Source organism: Aotus nancymaae, unplaced genomic scaffold (assembly GCF_030222135.1).
Source record: "Aotus nancymaae isolate 86718 unplaced genomic scaffold, 86718_ANA_hifiasm-v0.15.2.pri h1tg000006l, whole genome shotgun sequence".
In the NCBI taxonomy this organism is placed as follows: Eukaryota; Metazoa; Chordata; class Mammalia; order Primates; family Aotidae; genus Aotus; species Aotus nancymaae.
Genome location: NW_026988417.1, coordinates 36819693 through 36835528, shown reverse-complemented (window position 1 = coordinate 36835528; position 15836 = coordinate 36819693). Strand labels below are relative to the sequence as shown.

General features: G+C 44.0%; 1 protein-coding gene across 3 annotated transcripts in view; it reads right to left on the bottom strand.

Moving 5' to 3' along the window:
• TBC1D1 (TBC1 domain family member 1) overlaps nucleotides 1-15836 on the bottom strand; it is a 244551-nt gene that overhangs the window by 145825 nt on the left and 82890 nt on the right. Inside the window, exon 1 of one of the 3 annotated variants that reach the window (XM_064366294.1) lies at nucleotides 14395-14449. The exons of the other annotated variants lie outside the window; for them this stretch is intronic. Within the exon in view, the coding sequence (XP_064222364.1) occupies nucleotides 14395-14424 (30 nt within the window). The 5' untranslated portion in view covers nucleotides 14425-14449. Of the gene's footprint in view, nucleotides 1-14394; nucleotides 14450-15836 lie in introns of those variants that run through there. 3 annotated transcript variants of the gene reach the window in all.

Below are 15836 nucleotides of genomic sequence, written 5' to 3'. Positions count from 1 at the left end.
GGAGAAATGTTATCCTCACATTAAGAGAGGGGTCACAGCCTCACCCTCCTTCTTGCTGATCAGGTCACACAGAAAGTTTCATTTTTGGTTTTAGGACACCTTAAAAGCAGCAGCAACAAGGGAGATAAAATGCATGAAGAGAGGCTGGGGGAAGGAACTAAAATGCCTTTGGCTTGGGAAGGGAAGACAGGACAGCTGTCTTTACAAATCTGTCACTGGGAAGAGGTGTTAGCTCCACTCTTATAAATGGGAAAGAAAGAGGCCAGGCGTGGTGGTTCACATCTGTAGTCTCAGCACTTTGGGAGGCTGAGGCGGGTGGATGCTTGAACCCAGGAGTTCAAGATCAGCCCGGGCAACACAGTGGTGCACACCTGTAGTCTCAGCTACTTAGGAGGCTAAGGCAGGAGAATCACTTGAGCCCACGAGTTCAAGGCTGCAGTGAGACTGGGCCACTGCACTTCATTCGGGTGACAGAGCAAGACCTCATCTCAAAACAAAAAAAAAAGAGAAAGATTTCTACTTCGATTATAAAAACCTTTCTTTCAACTAGAGCTCATTCAATTGGCAGAGACTTCTTGAGGAGTCAGGCATCCCTTACAAAGGTTTGAGCACCACAGTCGAGAGCTTTCGGGCTTTATTTAATAAAGACAGGCACTGAGAACCTGCCTCCACCTTCCAGGGCCTCCAGAGCAGGTTCCCTCTAGGCAGGATTTGAAAGCGGTTTTTTCTCCCCCTTCAGGCCTCTCAGCTTCTGGGGGTAGAGGCGAGTGCTGACTTCATTTTCACAAGATCAGATATTTTACAATCAGGGACATTTCTGGAGAATCAACACCAAAGTCAAGTTTGGCAAAGATAAAGACTGGCTTCCCCAGCCAAGAGCTGCTGCTGGGAATGTGCTCAAAGCTTTGTTGTGGCCTGGACGGTGGCTCACGCCCTTAATCCCAGTACTTTGGGAGGCCAAGGTGGGTGGATCACTTGAGGTCAGGAGTTTGAGACCAACCTGGCCAACATGGTTTAACTTCTTCTCTACTAAAATTACAAAAATTAGCTAGGTGTGGTGACAGGCAAACTGTAATCCCAGCTACTTGGGAGGCTGAGGCATGAGAATTGCTGGAACCCAGGAGGCAAAGGTTGCAGTGAGCCAAGATGGTGCCACTGCACTCCAGCCTGGGCTGGGCAATACAGCGAGACTCTGTCTCCAAATTTAAAAAAAAAAAAAAAAAGCTTTCTTTGTCCCATGTCAAGGGAGCGCTACTGTTTGCTGAGAGGCTTCAGTGACTCACTGGAACTGAACTTTGATCCACCCACCACAATGCAAGAACAAAAACTCCATCTACCAAGTGGGACTTGTAGTCTCTGAATCCTAATGACATTTTCAAAAGTGAGGCTTCATCTTGATTTACAGTTACAAGAGGAGAAAAATAAAATAGAGATCAGCTTTAAGGGGAGGCACAGGGTAATGAAATATTACTAATGTAATTCTCTCCTTTGGAATGTATTTAGTAAAATCTTTCATTTCATACACATCTTAAAGAAGATTCTTTATAGTCTTCTGATTCTCTCTCTCTCTCTCTGTGTGTGTGTGTGTGTGTGTGTGTGTGTGTGTGTGTGTGTTTCTGTCTGGATAGCATCTACTCTCCAAAAACTAAAAAAGATTACTTCTTTCTCTACTTCTGTACATTTCCAGCTCTGAATTATTTTCTAAACTTGGCTCACATTTACAATCACCTATTTAGAGAATCGCCAGGCTAGGAGCGGTAGCTCACACCTGTAATCCTAGCACTTTGGGAGGCTGAGGTGAGCAGATCACCTGAGGTCAGGAGTTCAAGACCGGTCTGGCTATAACACAGTGAAACCCTGTCTCTACTAAAAATACAAAACTAGCTGTGCATGGTGGTGCACGCATGTAATCCCAGCTACTTGGGAGGCTGAGGCCAGGAGAATTACTTGAACCCAGGAGGCAGAGGTTGCAGTGAGCTGAGATCATGTCACTGTACTCCAGCCTGGGTGACAGAGTGAGACTTCGTCTGTAAAAAAAAAAAAAAAAGAATCACCAGATTTCAAGTCCTTGACCTTAAAATACCCACATCAAGCCCATTCTCTTTTCCTTAAATAGACCTTTCTTTCTATTTGTTTCCAAAATGCCTTCTAGGTAACCAGGCTCAAAACCCGGACAGTGGCTTCTGCTCTTCTTTCTCCTCGCTCCCTCTTTCCCTCCGCTGTCTGGGTGTATATTCTCTCACCATGAGCCCAAAACCTCAAGCGCTGGTCCGGGCCTGCACTTGCTTCAGCCAGACCCCAGTAACACCACCCCTCTGGGGCCCTTCCTCTGGCATTTCCCTACATCCACCCCGCTCTCCACCAAAGCCTGATCTTCTGGAAACACAGGTCTGATGGGGTCAGCCTCCTGCTCACAAACCTCCTAGAGCGCCTCTGCAATCTCTACTAGAACAAACACAGTTCTGCTAATCCTCAGGTCCTCCACCAATGGGGCTCCACTCAATTCTTCCTGTCTTATTTCACCTGGCTTATCTGCGAGTCCCCTTTGTACCAAACATGTTTCGAACACCTCCTGAGCCTCTGTCCATTTGGGTTTCCACCTCCGTGCCTTTGCTCGGAGGTGGAACATTCTACAATATTCTTTGTCAACCCCTGGATGGGACCTCTGAATCACTCACTCAACCTGTTCACTTTCGGGATCATGAAATGCAGCCACATGAGGCTGGAATGGCTGGCATCTGGTCAGAGAGCCAGGCTACACAGAACTGGACCTCCCCAGTAAGGACTGGTTTTTTAGGTCACACCAGGTCCCTATGATTTGCTTATAATTGGAATAAAATCGTCTGGTGTGAAATTTCCTTATTAGTCTAAAACCTCTAAGCCCACCAAATTAAAAAGAGAGAGAGAGAGAGAGAGAACAGCCAGCACACACATTTCTAGGGACTTACAGGGATTCTCTGAAACTCACAAGCCTTCCCAGGTCTGCACGCTCATGTGCAGCAGCAGGTGCTAGGTGAGTGTCAAGGGCTGTGCTGCCCACCCTGGGGTCTTCATGTGGGGCTTCACGGAGGTAAAGTCACCCTCTGCCCCACAGTCACAGGCCAGGTGGGCTCTACTGCCTCCATCTATTCAGTCAGGATTAGCACAGAAATTTGTTAGAGCCCCCAATCAGCGGAGAGGTACTCCAGGGCACTGCAGACCTTTCTTAACACCGACACCCAAGCCAAATCTCTGGCACCCAGAAAAATAAAATGATGTTTTTGAGAAGGACAATATCTAAGGTAACAGTGTACAAGCAGTTTTAACTATCCCTGATCAAAATTAACAGTGAGATTGCAAAGGGGGATTTACTACATTTGGGAAATTATTACTTCTGTATACCAAGGGACTACTCAGAGGTTTACGGTTCCCCACCGGCTTTCCGGCAGGCCGACCATGTGACTGCCTTCACTGCCTTCCCCTCTGGAGTCAGCAGCTGGGTCTCTCTCATCCCAGTAGTTGTGTCTCAAGTGCCTGCCAGAATAGAGGCACAAGAAATAGATCGTGATCAACACTAAGCTTGAAGCAGCCAGATTTCTTGACCAAGAATGTCTGGAAACACCACACTACTCCCCCAAATAGTGTAGTTATTGCAAAACAAATACGGAGTTGTGTGGTCTGGTAGTCTACTACATCAAGCTCTTTCCTTGGGGAAAAATATCCAGAGACCGCAATCTCAGCTAATTGACAAAAATCAAACTCTGGTACGATGTTCTTTCAGTTACACCAAAATCGGATGGCACAGACTTGAAGGGCTGCTTTTACTGAAACACTAGTGTCATGGAAATCCCTATGTATTTATTACATTCACTTATTTCTAGAAATGGAAGGAGAATCCCTTCCCTTCCCTTCCCTTCCCCTAGAAATTCAGGAATACAGCCTTTTCTAGAATCATAAGAAGATTTTGGTCTTGGATGTATTAGCAATATTTCATGCTTATTACACAACTAATTTGTTAATAATCAGTATACAAGGGGTCACAAACTCCTTACTCATAAGCAGGCTTCTGGTTTGTGTTTCTGAAGTCAAATTTTACAAGCTTTAATACAGTGGTGTCCAATCTTTAGGCTTCCCTGGGCCACACTGGAAGAACGGTCTTGGCCCACACATAAAATACGCTAACACTTGATGACAGTTGATTAGCTTTAAAACAAAAATCATATAAGGTTTTAAGAAAGTTTACGAATCTGTGCTGGGCTACACTCAAAGCCATCCTGGGCTACATGTAGCCACAGGCCGTGGATTGGACAAGCTTGCTCTAATATTTTAAACTTGGAAACTTATTTCTTTTAAAAGCTGAACACAATAGAGACTGTCACAATAGACCTGTGTAAATGTCTCTAAGCAAATAAGTCTCAAATATCTGACAGTTTATTTCCACCTAATGACTGGTTTCCTTTGGGCCCACCCTGTAAAAAGAACTTCCGCAAAATACCATTTGGCTAATTCTCTGCCTTGGGCGGTCCTACAATTATAAACTCTGCTAAACAAATAAACTTCCTTCCTATTTTTAAAGTATTCCAAAATTGGAGACTCTATGTCTTTGGTTGGCAAACTATTTTCTAGAGTCTGACAGCCTTAGCCGTGAAGAAATTCTTCACAGCATTTTGAGAGATGAAAAAGACCAGACACTGTCAAGGAGTCCCTCCCTACACCTATTTCAGGGAAGGGGAACTAAAGGCACAGAGTTGTGACCTTGGGCAAGGTCGCACAGGCTGCTGTGGCAGAAGCCAATGTCATCCTCCCTCCCCCAGTTTCTCCTTAACTGATCTAAGTTTCTGTGGCGTGAAGAAAGCAGTTTGTTCTTATTCTGTACTAGGAACCAAGGTTTATGTTTAATTTATGCAGAATGTGCTAGAACAACAGAAATAATTTAAATATTAGTGTTGACGAAAAGAATCAAACTCCGTAAAACATTTAGAGAGATTTATTCTGAGCCAGATGTGGGGACCACGACCCACGACACAACTCCAGGAGGTCCTGAGAACATGTGCCCAAGGTGGCTGGGCCATAGCTTGGTTTTATACATTTTAGGGAGACATAAGACATTGGTTGGGTCAGGAAAGATGAGACAACTTGAAGGTGGAGGGGGGTCCAAGTCATAGGTGGATTCAAAGATTTGCTGAATGGCAATTAGTTGAAAGAGTTATTATCTAAAGATCTAGAATCAATAGAAATAAGTGTGTAGGTTAAGGTCATAACCTGGGTAAAGGCCAAGGCTTTTATCACGCAGATGAGGCCTCCAGGTAGCAGGCTTCAGAGCTCTTGTCAGACCTAACAAAAAATGTGCCAGACTCTTAGTAAATTCTCTCATGAATCAGGGAAAAGATCTGTAAAGGGAAGGGGATTCTTTAGAGAATGTAGATTTTCGATATTCCATATTTGGGTCTCCTTCCACAATCTTCGTGGAAGCTTTCTCTCTCTCATCTTTTTCTCTCTCCTTTTCCTCTTTCTCTGCCTAAATAAATCATTTTCTGCAAAAAAAAAAAAAAAAAAAAAAAGAAAAGAAAATGTAGATTTTCCCCACAAGAGACAGCTTTCCAGGGCCATTTCAACATATACCAAAGAAATATATTTTGTGGTAAAATATTTCATTTCTTTCAGGGCCTACCATCTGTCATGTGATGTTAGACTAGAGTGGGGCTGTTATTTGAGATCTGTTTGTGGTAGTCTTAAGATCCCTGTTTTAATGTTTTACGCTGGTCAGTTGTGTCCGAATTCCTGAGAGGAAGGTATAATGAAGCATGTCCCCTTTCCCATCACGATCTGAACTAGTTTTTCAGGTTTCTTTGGAATGCCCTTGACTGAGGAGGGGGTGGTCCACCCATCAGTTGGGGGGTTCAGATTTTATTTTTGGTTTCCATTTGAATGAGTGCCAGGTGATACAAAGAGCTCTGTTTGGATCTCAGCTGTGGCTTTGGGAAGGACACCTCACCTACGCAGGGCTTCACGTTTCTTCATCCTTAAAAAAAGGGAACACAGCTAAGCAACTATAGAAGTCTTTCTTCACCCCTAAACTCAATGATGATGATGGTTCACGAGTACTAAGTGCTTAAACTAGGCATTAAGTGTGTCACATGGATAAATCGTGAACAGCCTGGAGGATAGCTTTTTATTATCCTCCTTTGATGGATAAACACCAACCTAAGGCACAATTACTGACAGGTATTTGTGGGCCCTAGGCAGCGCCGGGATGAAAGAAAAGGGTCCTCTTAATCCTGCATCTCCCTGAATGTGAGTAATTTATCTAAAATGATGTCCCTTCCTCAAGGTTAAAAATCAATGGTCTCAAAAACAAGGCAAACACTTGGAAAGCAACCTTGGATCATTCTGAAACATGCTAGAAAGTACCACTAGTATTTCCTAACTATTCCTTTTCATAATCTACCATGTCAATGACCCATAATTACCCTTGAGACCTCATCTTCTAGTCTCCTCTAAAATCTCAGCTGAGTGATTCTTTGTGCATCTATCACATTAAAATTAAATTCTCTCCACAGGTCTCCCTCTCCCCATTAGACCTCAAGCTACTCAAAGGCTGGGCCCATGTCCTACTCATCTCAGTACCCAATACCCATCATGCCATTAACTTAAACCGCCCATTCACCCATGTTTTAAAAGGTCTACATCTGAAGACAGTCTTCACAATTTCCTAAGCAGATTTTTGACATTATTCCGTTTTAAAATAGGATCTATTTTTAAGAAGATAATACAAAACAAGTACATTAAGTTGATTTTTGAGATGAGAAAACAGTCTCAGCAAAGTTAACTTTGCCACATCCAACCAGAGAAAAAGAACACAGCCTGTGAGTCTAATCCCATTTAACATGACAGATATAAAAATAATTTACAGGAAAATAACCAAAGTGCATGAAAATTAAGGAAATTTTTCTGTCAAATCTTTCATATAAATTTAACAAAACAGCATAGAGTACGTGTTCATCACTCTTCTAATAACAAAATTAGAAATCATAAAAATTTTAAAATGGAAAAAATGGAAAAATCAGATACCTAAGATTAGATCCATAAAGACCATAAATATAACCAAACAAAGGTTTTTCTACAGGTTTTACAGATGTTCCTGAATATTACTGTGCATTATAAAATAAAATTCAAAACCACTAAATTTTTTTTTTTTTTTTGAGACAGGGTCTCACTCTGTCAGCCAGGCTGGAGTATAGTGGCACAACCTGGCTCACTACAACCTCTACCTCCTGGGCTCAAGCAATTCTCATGCCTCAGCCTCCCAAGTAGCTGGGATTACAGGTACACTCAACTACTCCCAGCTAATTTTTGTATTTTTCTAGAGACAGGGTTTTGCCATGTTGGCCAGGCTGGTCTCAAACTCCTGGCCTCAAGTGATCTATCTGCCTCAGCCTCCCAAAATACTGGGATCACAGGTGTGAGTCAACATGCCTGGCCTAAAATTATTTCTACTCCTTAAAAGTTAATCAAAAGAAAGGGAGTAAGACTAAATCAACTGTCATTAGATAAACATAAATTAAAACAACCATGAGGTACCACTACACATCTATTAGAATAACCAAACTCCAGAATACTATAACATCAAATGCCTGTGAGGAGCAACAAAAATTCTCATTCATTGTTGATGGCAATACAAAATGGCACAGGCACTCTGAAAAGCAACTGGCTGCTTCTCACAAAAACACACATTAGATTGTACTCTATTACAATCTAGCAATCATACTTCTTAGTATCTACTCAAAGGAACTGAAAGCTTATATCTACACAAAAACCTGCACAGAGATGTTCACAGTAGCTTTATTCATAATTGCCAAAACTTGGAAGCAACCAAGATGCCCTTCTGTGGGTGAATGGAAAAACTGTGGTACATCCAGGAAATGGAATATTATTCAGCACTGAAAAATGAACTATCAAGACATTCAAAAAAAGTACACAGGAAACTTAAATGCATATACTAAGTGAAAGAAGCCAATCAGAAAAGCTACATAAACCATACGTTTCCAACTACATGACATTCTCTATAGGCAAAACTATAGACTGTACGAAGATCAGTGAGTTGCCAAAGGCTCAGGGAAAAAGGGTGGGATAAACAGATCACAGAAGAGTGGTAGGGCAATGAAACTACCCTGTATGATATAATGCGGGATACACGTCATTATATATTTGTCCAAATCTATAGAATGCACATCACCAACAATGAACCCTAATGTAAACGACGGACTTTGTGTGATAATCATATGTCAGTGTAGAGTCATCAGTTGTAACAAAGGCACCATTCTGGTGAGGAAAATATTGATAACAGAGGATGCTGTGCAGGAGTAGGGACCAGAGCTATATGGGAAATCTGCAACTTCCACTCAATTTTGCTGTAAACCTACAACTGCTCTAAAAAATAAAGTATATTAAAAAAAGAAGAAGCTGGGCACAGTGTGGTGACTGCACACAAAGCATCATACAGAATGAAATATGCAGCTCTAAGAAAGATCAGCTTTGGGGAAAGATCAGCTTTGTTTCCTAATGGGTCTTCACTGCTGCAGAATAAAATGCCAAAGGGGTCTGTATGCCATGCTCATCCTGGTCCCTGATTACCTGTCCAGGGTCACCTCTGCTACTCCCTCCAGCCCCACAACCCCCTGTGACTGCAGCTCCGCCGAGGGGCCTCCAGGCCTTAGTATGGCACACCCTGCCCTTCCCGTTATTCTCCACCCTGCTTAATACATTCATCCAATGAATGAATGATTAATCAGAGGTGCTTCAGGAAAGGAATGAAGGATGAGGAGGGTTTTTGATAGAAACTGAAGAACGGGACAAACACATGTAGGCTAAGATTAAAGAATTTGTCTAAGGAAACAAATTATACTTTAATTAGCTTTTTTCCTCATTGGGCATTGCTCTGGGCTGTGTTCTATTTGTAGATTAGGTGGGATTTCTATCCCTGTTTTCCTCCTTTCTCTCTCAGTAAAACCAACCTATGGCCAAGTTCCTGTTCCTAGCACACTCCAAGCAACTAGACTTCCCAAAGCCGAAAGCACAGCTGCCACCACTACCAGATAAAAAGCACTCCACAGGAACTCTGCTGAAATCCTGGTCAGGGTTATACCAGCTTTGCTTAGCAGAGGCAGCAAATTTTTCAAATTCAAGGAATGGTTTGACTATGACAATAAGGAGCTTTCCCCTCCTAATTAAACTCAAGCATCCACTAATTAAATGGAATGAGTCTACAGAAGAAAAAAAATTTAAACTATACACCACATTAACCTAGGACAAACTTCAAGGAGAAATCAATATAACCTAGAACTGACTTCAAGCAACACAAGAGAATTGTTGCCTAAATACTTGCTGTAGTCAGATTCACACCTTACATAGGAAGGCTGCTGTGCTGTGGGCTGATAAACAGAAGGACAACTCCAACCACCTAGAAGCACCCAAGGTGAGCCGGTCCAGTCTGCAGGAAATCTCAAAGGTAAATAAATAACCCCAGAGTCAGGACAGAACCTTGCATGAAAGCTGTGCTTAGAACAGATGATGGAAGGACAAGTTGTACTTGTACTCAACATATAAACAGCAATTAGTTACTCGGTTATTTGCATCAAACTCAAACAACAATATAGCAAAGCCGGGGCACATCATTTCAAGAGATAAAAGACAATGAGTATCCACTGGTGTTCCTTTCTTATTACTGAGGTCCAAGCTACCACTATCACCTTCTGCCTGAACCACAACAGCCTCCTAAATTGTCCCTCTGCTTCCATCTGAAATATACATCAGCTGACATCACTCCTCGCTCCTACACCCTCTAATGGCCTCTAACTACACATAAAAGCAAATCCAAACCCCATTCTGAACCTTTGAAGTCATAGAGAGCCTGGCCCATCTTACCCCTCCCCACTCTGAGCTAGTGCTATGCACCCAGCTGGAGGTATTCCAGCCACACCTTCCTTCTCCCTGCGGTCTGCCTGGAGCATGTCTAGTGCCCTCTCACCACTCAGAGGGAATGCCACCCTGCACCACCCCAGCCCGGAGCCACTCTTACTTCTCTTCCTAGCACTGACCACCATCTGAAATTTATCTTGTTTATCTGTTTGCTTGCTGCTTTGCTATATCTCCCATCTAGAATTCCGTAAAAACAGGGACCTGGTCTGCCTGTCAGTTGCTAAATCCCCAGCTCCTCAAATAGTACCTGGCGGATGGTAGGTTCTCCATAAATATCTGCATTGCACACATTTGTTAAATGACTTGTTGAATGAATAGTGGCTATAAACCAATGTTTTAAGTAATGCCCAAATATGGAAAACCTGGTTTTACATAAAATGCTAATTAGCAAGCGGTTACTTGCTTTACAAAAGGATTCTGTGAGCTGGGAACAGTGGCTCACATCTGTAATCCCAGCACTTTGGGAGGCCAAGGCAGGCAGATCACTTGAGGTCAGGAGTTCAAGACCAGCCTGCCCAACATGGCAAAACCCCATCTCTACTAAAAATACTAAAAATTATCTGGGCATGGTGGCACATGCCTGTAGTCCCAACTACTAGGGAGGCTGAGGTGGGAGGATCACTTGAATCCAGGAGGCAGAGGTTGCAGTGAGCCGAGATCGTGCCACTGCACACCAGCCTGGGCGACAGTGAGACTCAGTGTCAAAAAAAAAAAAAAAATTCCTTTTTTACTGCATCTTTAAATATTTAATTTACAAATCTTCAAGGTGCACACTTTTTCAAGGATAATCTATTCTGCAGAGTGAATTAACTCCTCCAGGGCATAAACATTCCATATATACTGAAAGTACCTAGTAAACACCTGTTGAATGAGGACTGGAAAATATACAGTTAAATGCCTTATTAATACATGACATACACAGTTAAATGCTTTATTAATAAACTAAATAATACACAGCATAAACTATATGAAACTACTTGGATTTGAAACACAGCAAACTTGGCTATATTTAGGTCTCATTTTCCATTTTTTCTCATAAACTGACATATGTATATTTAAAATCCACTAACTTGAGTAACCAGCAATAATCTTAGCTACAAACTTTATAAGCAGGTGCAAATCCAAATAAAGTCTGAAAGTTATTTGGCAGTTCTGCTACAGTTAGTTTTGTCCAACAGATACATGGAGGCATACAAACAACAGATATACTCAAAACTGCCAGGTTGTTGGGGACATCTGAGTTTAATACGAAAATCACAAAACTTGAGTAGTTTTATTTACAAACTATATAAAAAGTCAAGTGTCCCCAGTGAAAGACTAACCAAGAAATCACATTGCTATAAAGCCTAGCCACATTCTTGATGCCATGCACATCTGCCCCAAAGTTCCAGATCATGTCGAAGTTTTTTTTAAGGTACACTTTATGTTTTTCTTTCTTCCTTAAGCAGATAATCTCTTTAAAACAAAACTCTTCCCTGTTTTGGCTTTATTCCTACATCATGAGATTGCCCACTCTAGACACTCAATATTCATACAGTACTAACGCATCACCCAAGAAAAACACATTCATGCTCAGGTATCCACCTGAATCAACCGACGCCCACCCCGTCTCCTTCCCTACCAGGTGTTCAGCCACAGTTGCAAAGGTCAAAATGAAAAAGGAAAGTCAGCTGAGTAACTGGAAGTGCAGGTGTCTGTGTGAGGCCTGTGCTCACGTGCAGCTGTGTGTTTCTGAAGGGGCATTCTGAAGTCAAACATAACAGCTTCAGGATTATTCACATTGTGTGCATTATCTCTGCCTTTTGTCTTTGTCTTTGGGATATGACCTAGTTTGTAATGTAAAGTACGTTCATGACTTGCCTCTTCACTGTAAACCACATCAGTTCCATAGAATATCATTCTTACAGGCCGGGTGTAGTGGCTCACGCCTGTAATCCCAGCACTTTGGCAGGGAGAGGTGGGCAGATCACTTGACGTAAGGAGTTTGAAGCCAGCCTGGCCAACATTGTGAAACCCCATCTCTACTAAAAATACAAAACAATTAACTGGGTCTGGTGGCATGCGCCTGTAATCCCAGCTACTTGGGAAACTAGGCAGGAGAACTGATTGAACCCAGGAGGTGGAGGTTGCAGTGAGCTGAGATCGTGCACTGCACTCCAGCGTGGATGACAGAGCAAGACTCCAACTAAAAAAAAAAAAAAAAAAAAAATTCTTACAGTCTATAACTCCAAGAAATGAACTTCCAAGGACTAATTTCATATTCTGAAATCTTTCACAGGATAACATGTTATCTATAAAAGTCATTCAATTTCAGGATATCATTTGTAATGGCTGCACCACCTAGAGGAAATGAAATATAATCACATTTTTCAAATTTATGCTAAGAGGTATATATAAATTTGCTCCAAAAACGTTTAATGATTTTTTGCTATTGTTGTCCTGTAATTGAAATAATTTTGAGGCCAGGTGCGGTGGTTCACAGCTATAATCTCAGCACTTTGGGAGGCCAAGGTGGGTGGATCACTTGAGACCAGGAGTTTGAAACCTGCCTAGCCAATATGGCAAAACCCCATCTGTACCGAAAATACAAAACGTAGCCAGGCGTGGTGGTGTGCACCTGTAATCCCAGCCACTGGGGAGGCTGAGACACAAGAATTGCTTGAACCTGGGAGGTGGAGGTTGCAGTGGGCTGAGATCGTGCCACTGCACTTCAACCTAGGCAACAGAGTCAGATGCTGTTTCAAAAATAGTAACTTTGAAATAACAAGATTCAGAATCCAAATTAAGCCACCAGCCTACATTTCATCCATCTAAACTTTTCCAAAGTATTGACACTTGGAGAAGGCGAACAATCCTCCTAAAGGTCTGTGATGGGTTTTGAAATAAGGCTTTGTTGGGGGCGTTTTCACTGTCTCCTCTGGACCAAAGTAAACAAAAGTCCACCTCCCGCAATGAATAGCATCTTACTAAATATGTTCTGGAAAAGTAAATAAAACTTAAAAAACAGCACTAGTTTTGAAAAATTTACATCTGCAATAAAATAATGAGTCGCAATTTGTTTTTTTTCTCCCTTTGGCTTCCCAGTACAAAAGTATAACAACATAAAAGTAGACTCAAATCCTCAATCTAGGATGAGGAAGCAAAATATAATCAGACAACATGCTGAATTACTTTTCAAACTTCAAAACAGGTTTTAAATTCCCCAATACTTACAAAAGCTAATTAGCTATCAGTTCAAACCAGAATGTGTAGACATTACCAATTTTTCTTAGGTACGAAACCACTTTATAATACCTCAAAACGTTTTTGAAAGTCCTCATTTTACCACCAGCTATGTTTCAGGAAGTGAATCTAACGGAATGTTATTTACCTAATAATAAAATCTATCTAGAAACTTTTGCCCACCTAAAAACTAGTGTTATCTAGTTTCTGTGTCTCCGATTTTGTATCCCTTAAATCATAGGCAAAGCCATGCCTGCTCACAAAACAGGTATTCATAAAAATGTAATTAAATAATATTGTAAAAGCACTGCGTGATAACTAGAAATATAACCACCACCTGATTATTCATTGGTAAAGGCTCTCAGAATGGCTAACGGGTTGTGAGCTTATTACTCAACCTAACATACACAGGAAGCAAGCCCTGCGACGGGGCCGACCGAAGGAGTGAGTGCACGGGGTGACATAAGATGCACTAAGACCAGCGAGCCTTCCAAAGCTGCGAGGGCTGCATCCTTCAAAACACACTCAGACACCTGGCGCTGCAGAAGTGGAGAAAAAGAATGATTGATGCTATCACTGTGTTCTCCAGCTGGTGGGAACTCTGGAAATCTACCCTATTGCCTTCCTGTTAGCAACAGTGCAACTGGCCTGGATTTGTACCACCCAGTTCTCTCGAAAGCGCTGATGTTCTGAAAATAAAACTTTGTGGGAATGGAAAGTTAAAAACTTCTATTTAAAACTCAGAACTCAGAACATGCCCTTTGAAACCAGAGGGTTAAAAACGAAAGAGAGACGCCCCTTGCGGGCACCAACTTCATTCACCCTTTGGGCATCCTGGGCGCCCTGTCCGCCGCGAGCCTGCATCCGCGAGGGCGACACGCGAGGGCGACAGACACGAGCGGCGGCTCCGCGGCGCGGGGGACGACAGGGGCTGGAGGAGCCGCTCGTGGGGCTCGGGCTCCTGCAGGGGTCTCCGAGTCCAGCCTCAGTCTCCCCACCTGTGAAATGGGCGCCACTACCTCGCCTGTCCTCCCTACAGGGATTTGGGAAACTAATGAATGAGAAACGCGCGGCGAACGACCCGGCCGCGCCCGCCGCCTGGCCCCCAGCGGCCCGGCCCAGCCCCGGCCCGAAGGTTACAAACGTTCCAGCCCCGCGCCCGCCGCTCCGCTCCGGTAACGGGCGCCCGCCCGACGTCGCCCCGACGCCGCCTACCTTGGCCACCCAGCTGAACAATGGTGACATCGCGGGCCGGGCGGCGGCTCCTCGCCCGCCGGCTCCCGCTCACTCCCGCCGCCGGCCCGTGGGCCCACGGGCGGCCGGGGACGGGCTTGGGGCGCGGCGGGGCAGGGGCATCGCTCTCCCCGGCGGCGGCGGCGGCGGCGGGCTCCACCCCGCTCGTCACTACCCAGAGAGGTCGCGCCCGCTGGGCGGCCGGGCAGAGAAAGGGAAGTGGGAGGGGAGAGCGCGGGGAGGGGGTGGGCGGGGGGAGAAGGGGAGGGGAGGGCGCGCGGCCGACCCCGCCCACCCCCGAGCTCCGCCGCCGGCGGGAAGTTGGGACGCCGGGTCTCCCCACTCCGAGAAGTCTAGGACTGTGCAGGAAACCCTGGAGGCCAGGGACGCGCCTTTCCAGGTCTTTAGGGTCCATTTCGCACAACTTTCAGAAATGTAAGAATTCCTCCCTCTCCGAGGTTCGACAAAAGCCCCAGAGTTGGAGCTAACACAAAGCCTGCCCAACTTTCCAGGGGTGACTCCCACCCCCAGGGCGTTTCTTCCTAAGCGCTTTAGATTGCTGGTAACAAAAGAACCAGTGTTCCCCAACCCCTAATACCTTTATATAATCAAAGGTGGTTTTCTTGGAGTCAGAAAACTCGGCAATTGAGACCAAAAATGGGGCAGAGGAAATGAACCTTTTAGCTCCTGCCAGGGGGAGGCTTTAGCAACTTGAGAAATACTGATTTCACCATAGTTTTCTTCTCTCCCAAGGCAAGATGATGAGACAAGGTGGTCACTTTATGGCTACAGAGGTAAAACTGCGTTTCAATCCCAGACACTTCTGAGTTCCACGTTGGAAAAAAAGTCCAAAGGTCTAATCGCTGATGTGTAATGTGTCAGGTGGAACCACTCACCGAGTTCCTCAGGCCAAATGGCCAACCCAGCCCAAGAATGCTGCTTCTCTTTTCCTTTTATAATGGTGCATTATCTTCATGAAGGACCAACAGGACATCTTAATGTTGTTCCCTAAATATCTAGCATCTGAGTTCAGTGAGGGTATTAGCTACCTATCGCTGTATACAAAATTACCCCAAAACTGAGAAGCTTAAAACCACAAACAACTTCTGTGGGTCAGAAATCCAGGAGCATCTTCGCTGGATGGCTCTGGCTGAAAGTCGCTCTAAAATTTCAGCCAACGTGTTAGCTGAGACTGCAGTCATCTCAAGACTGGCCTGGGACTGAAGAATCCACTCCCACGCTCATCCACATGGGGGTTGCCAGCATTTTGTTCCTCGCAGGGTGCTGGACTCAGGACCTCCGTTTCTTGCTGTTTCTTTCCATAGTGCTGATGAGAAAATGGCAGTTTGTATCCCCCAGCACAAGTGATCCAAGAGAATGTACAAATCCAAAAAGAGTTTTTATAAATTAAGATGTGACATCCC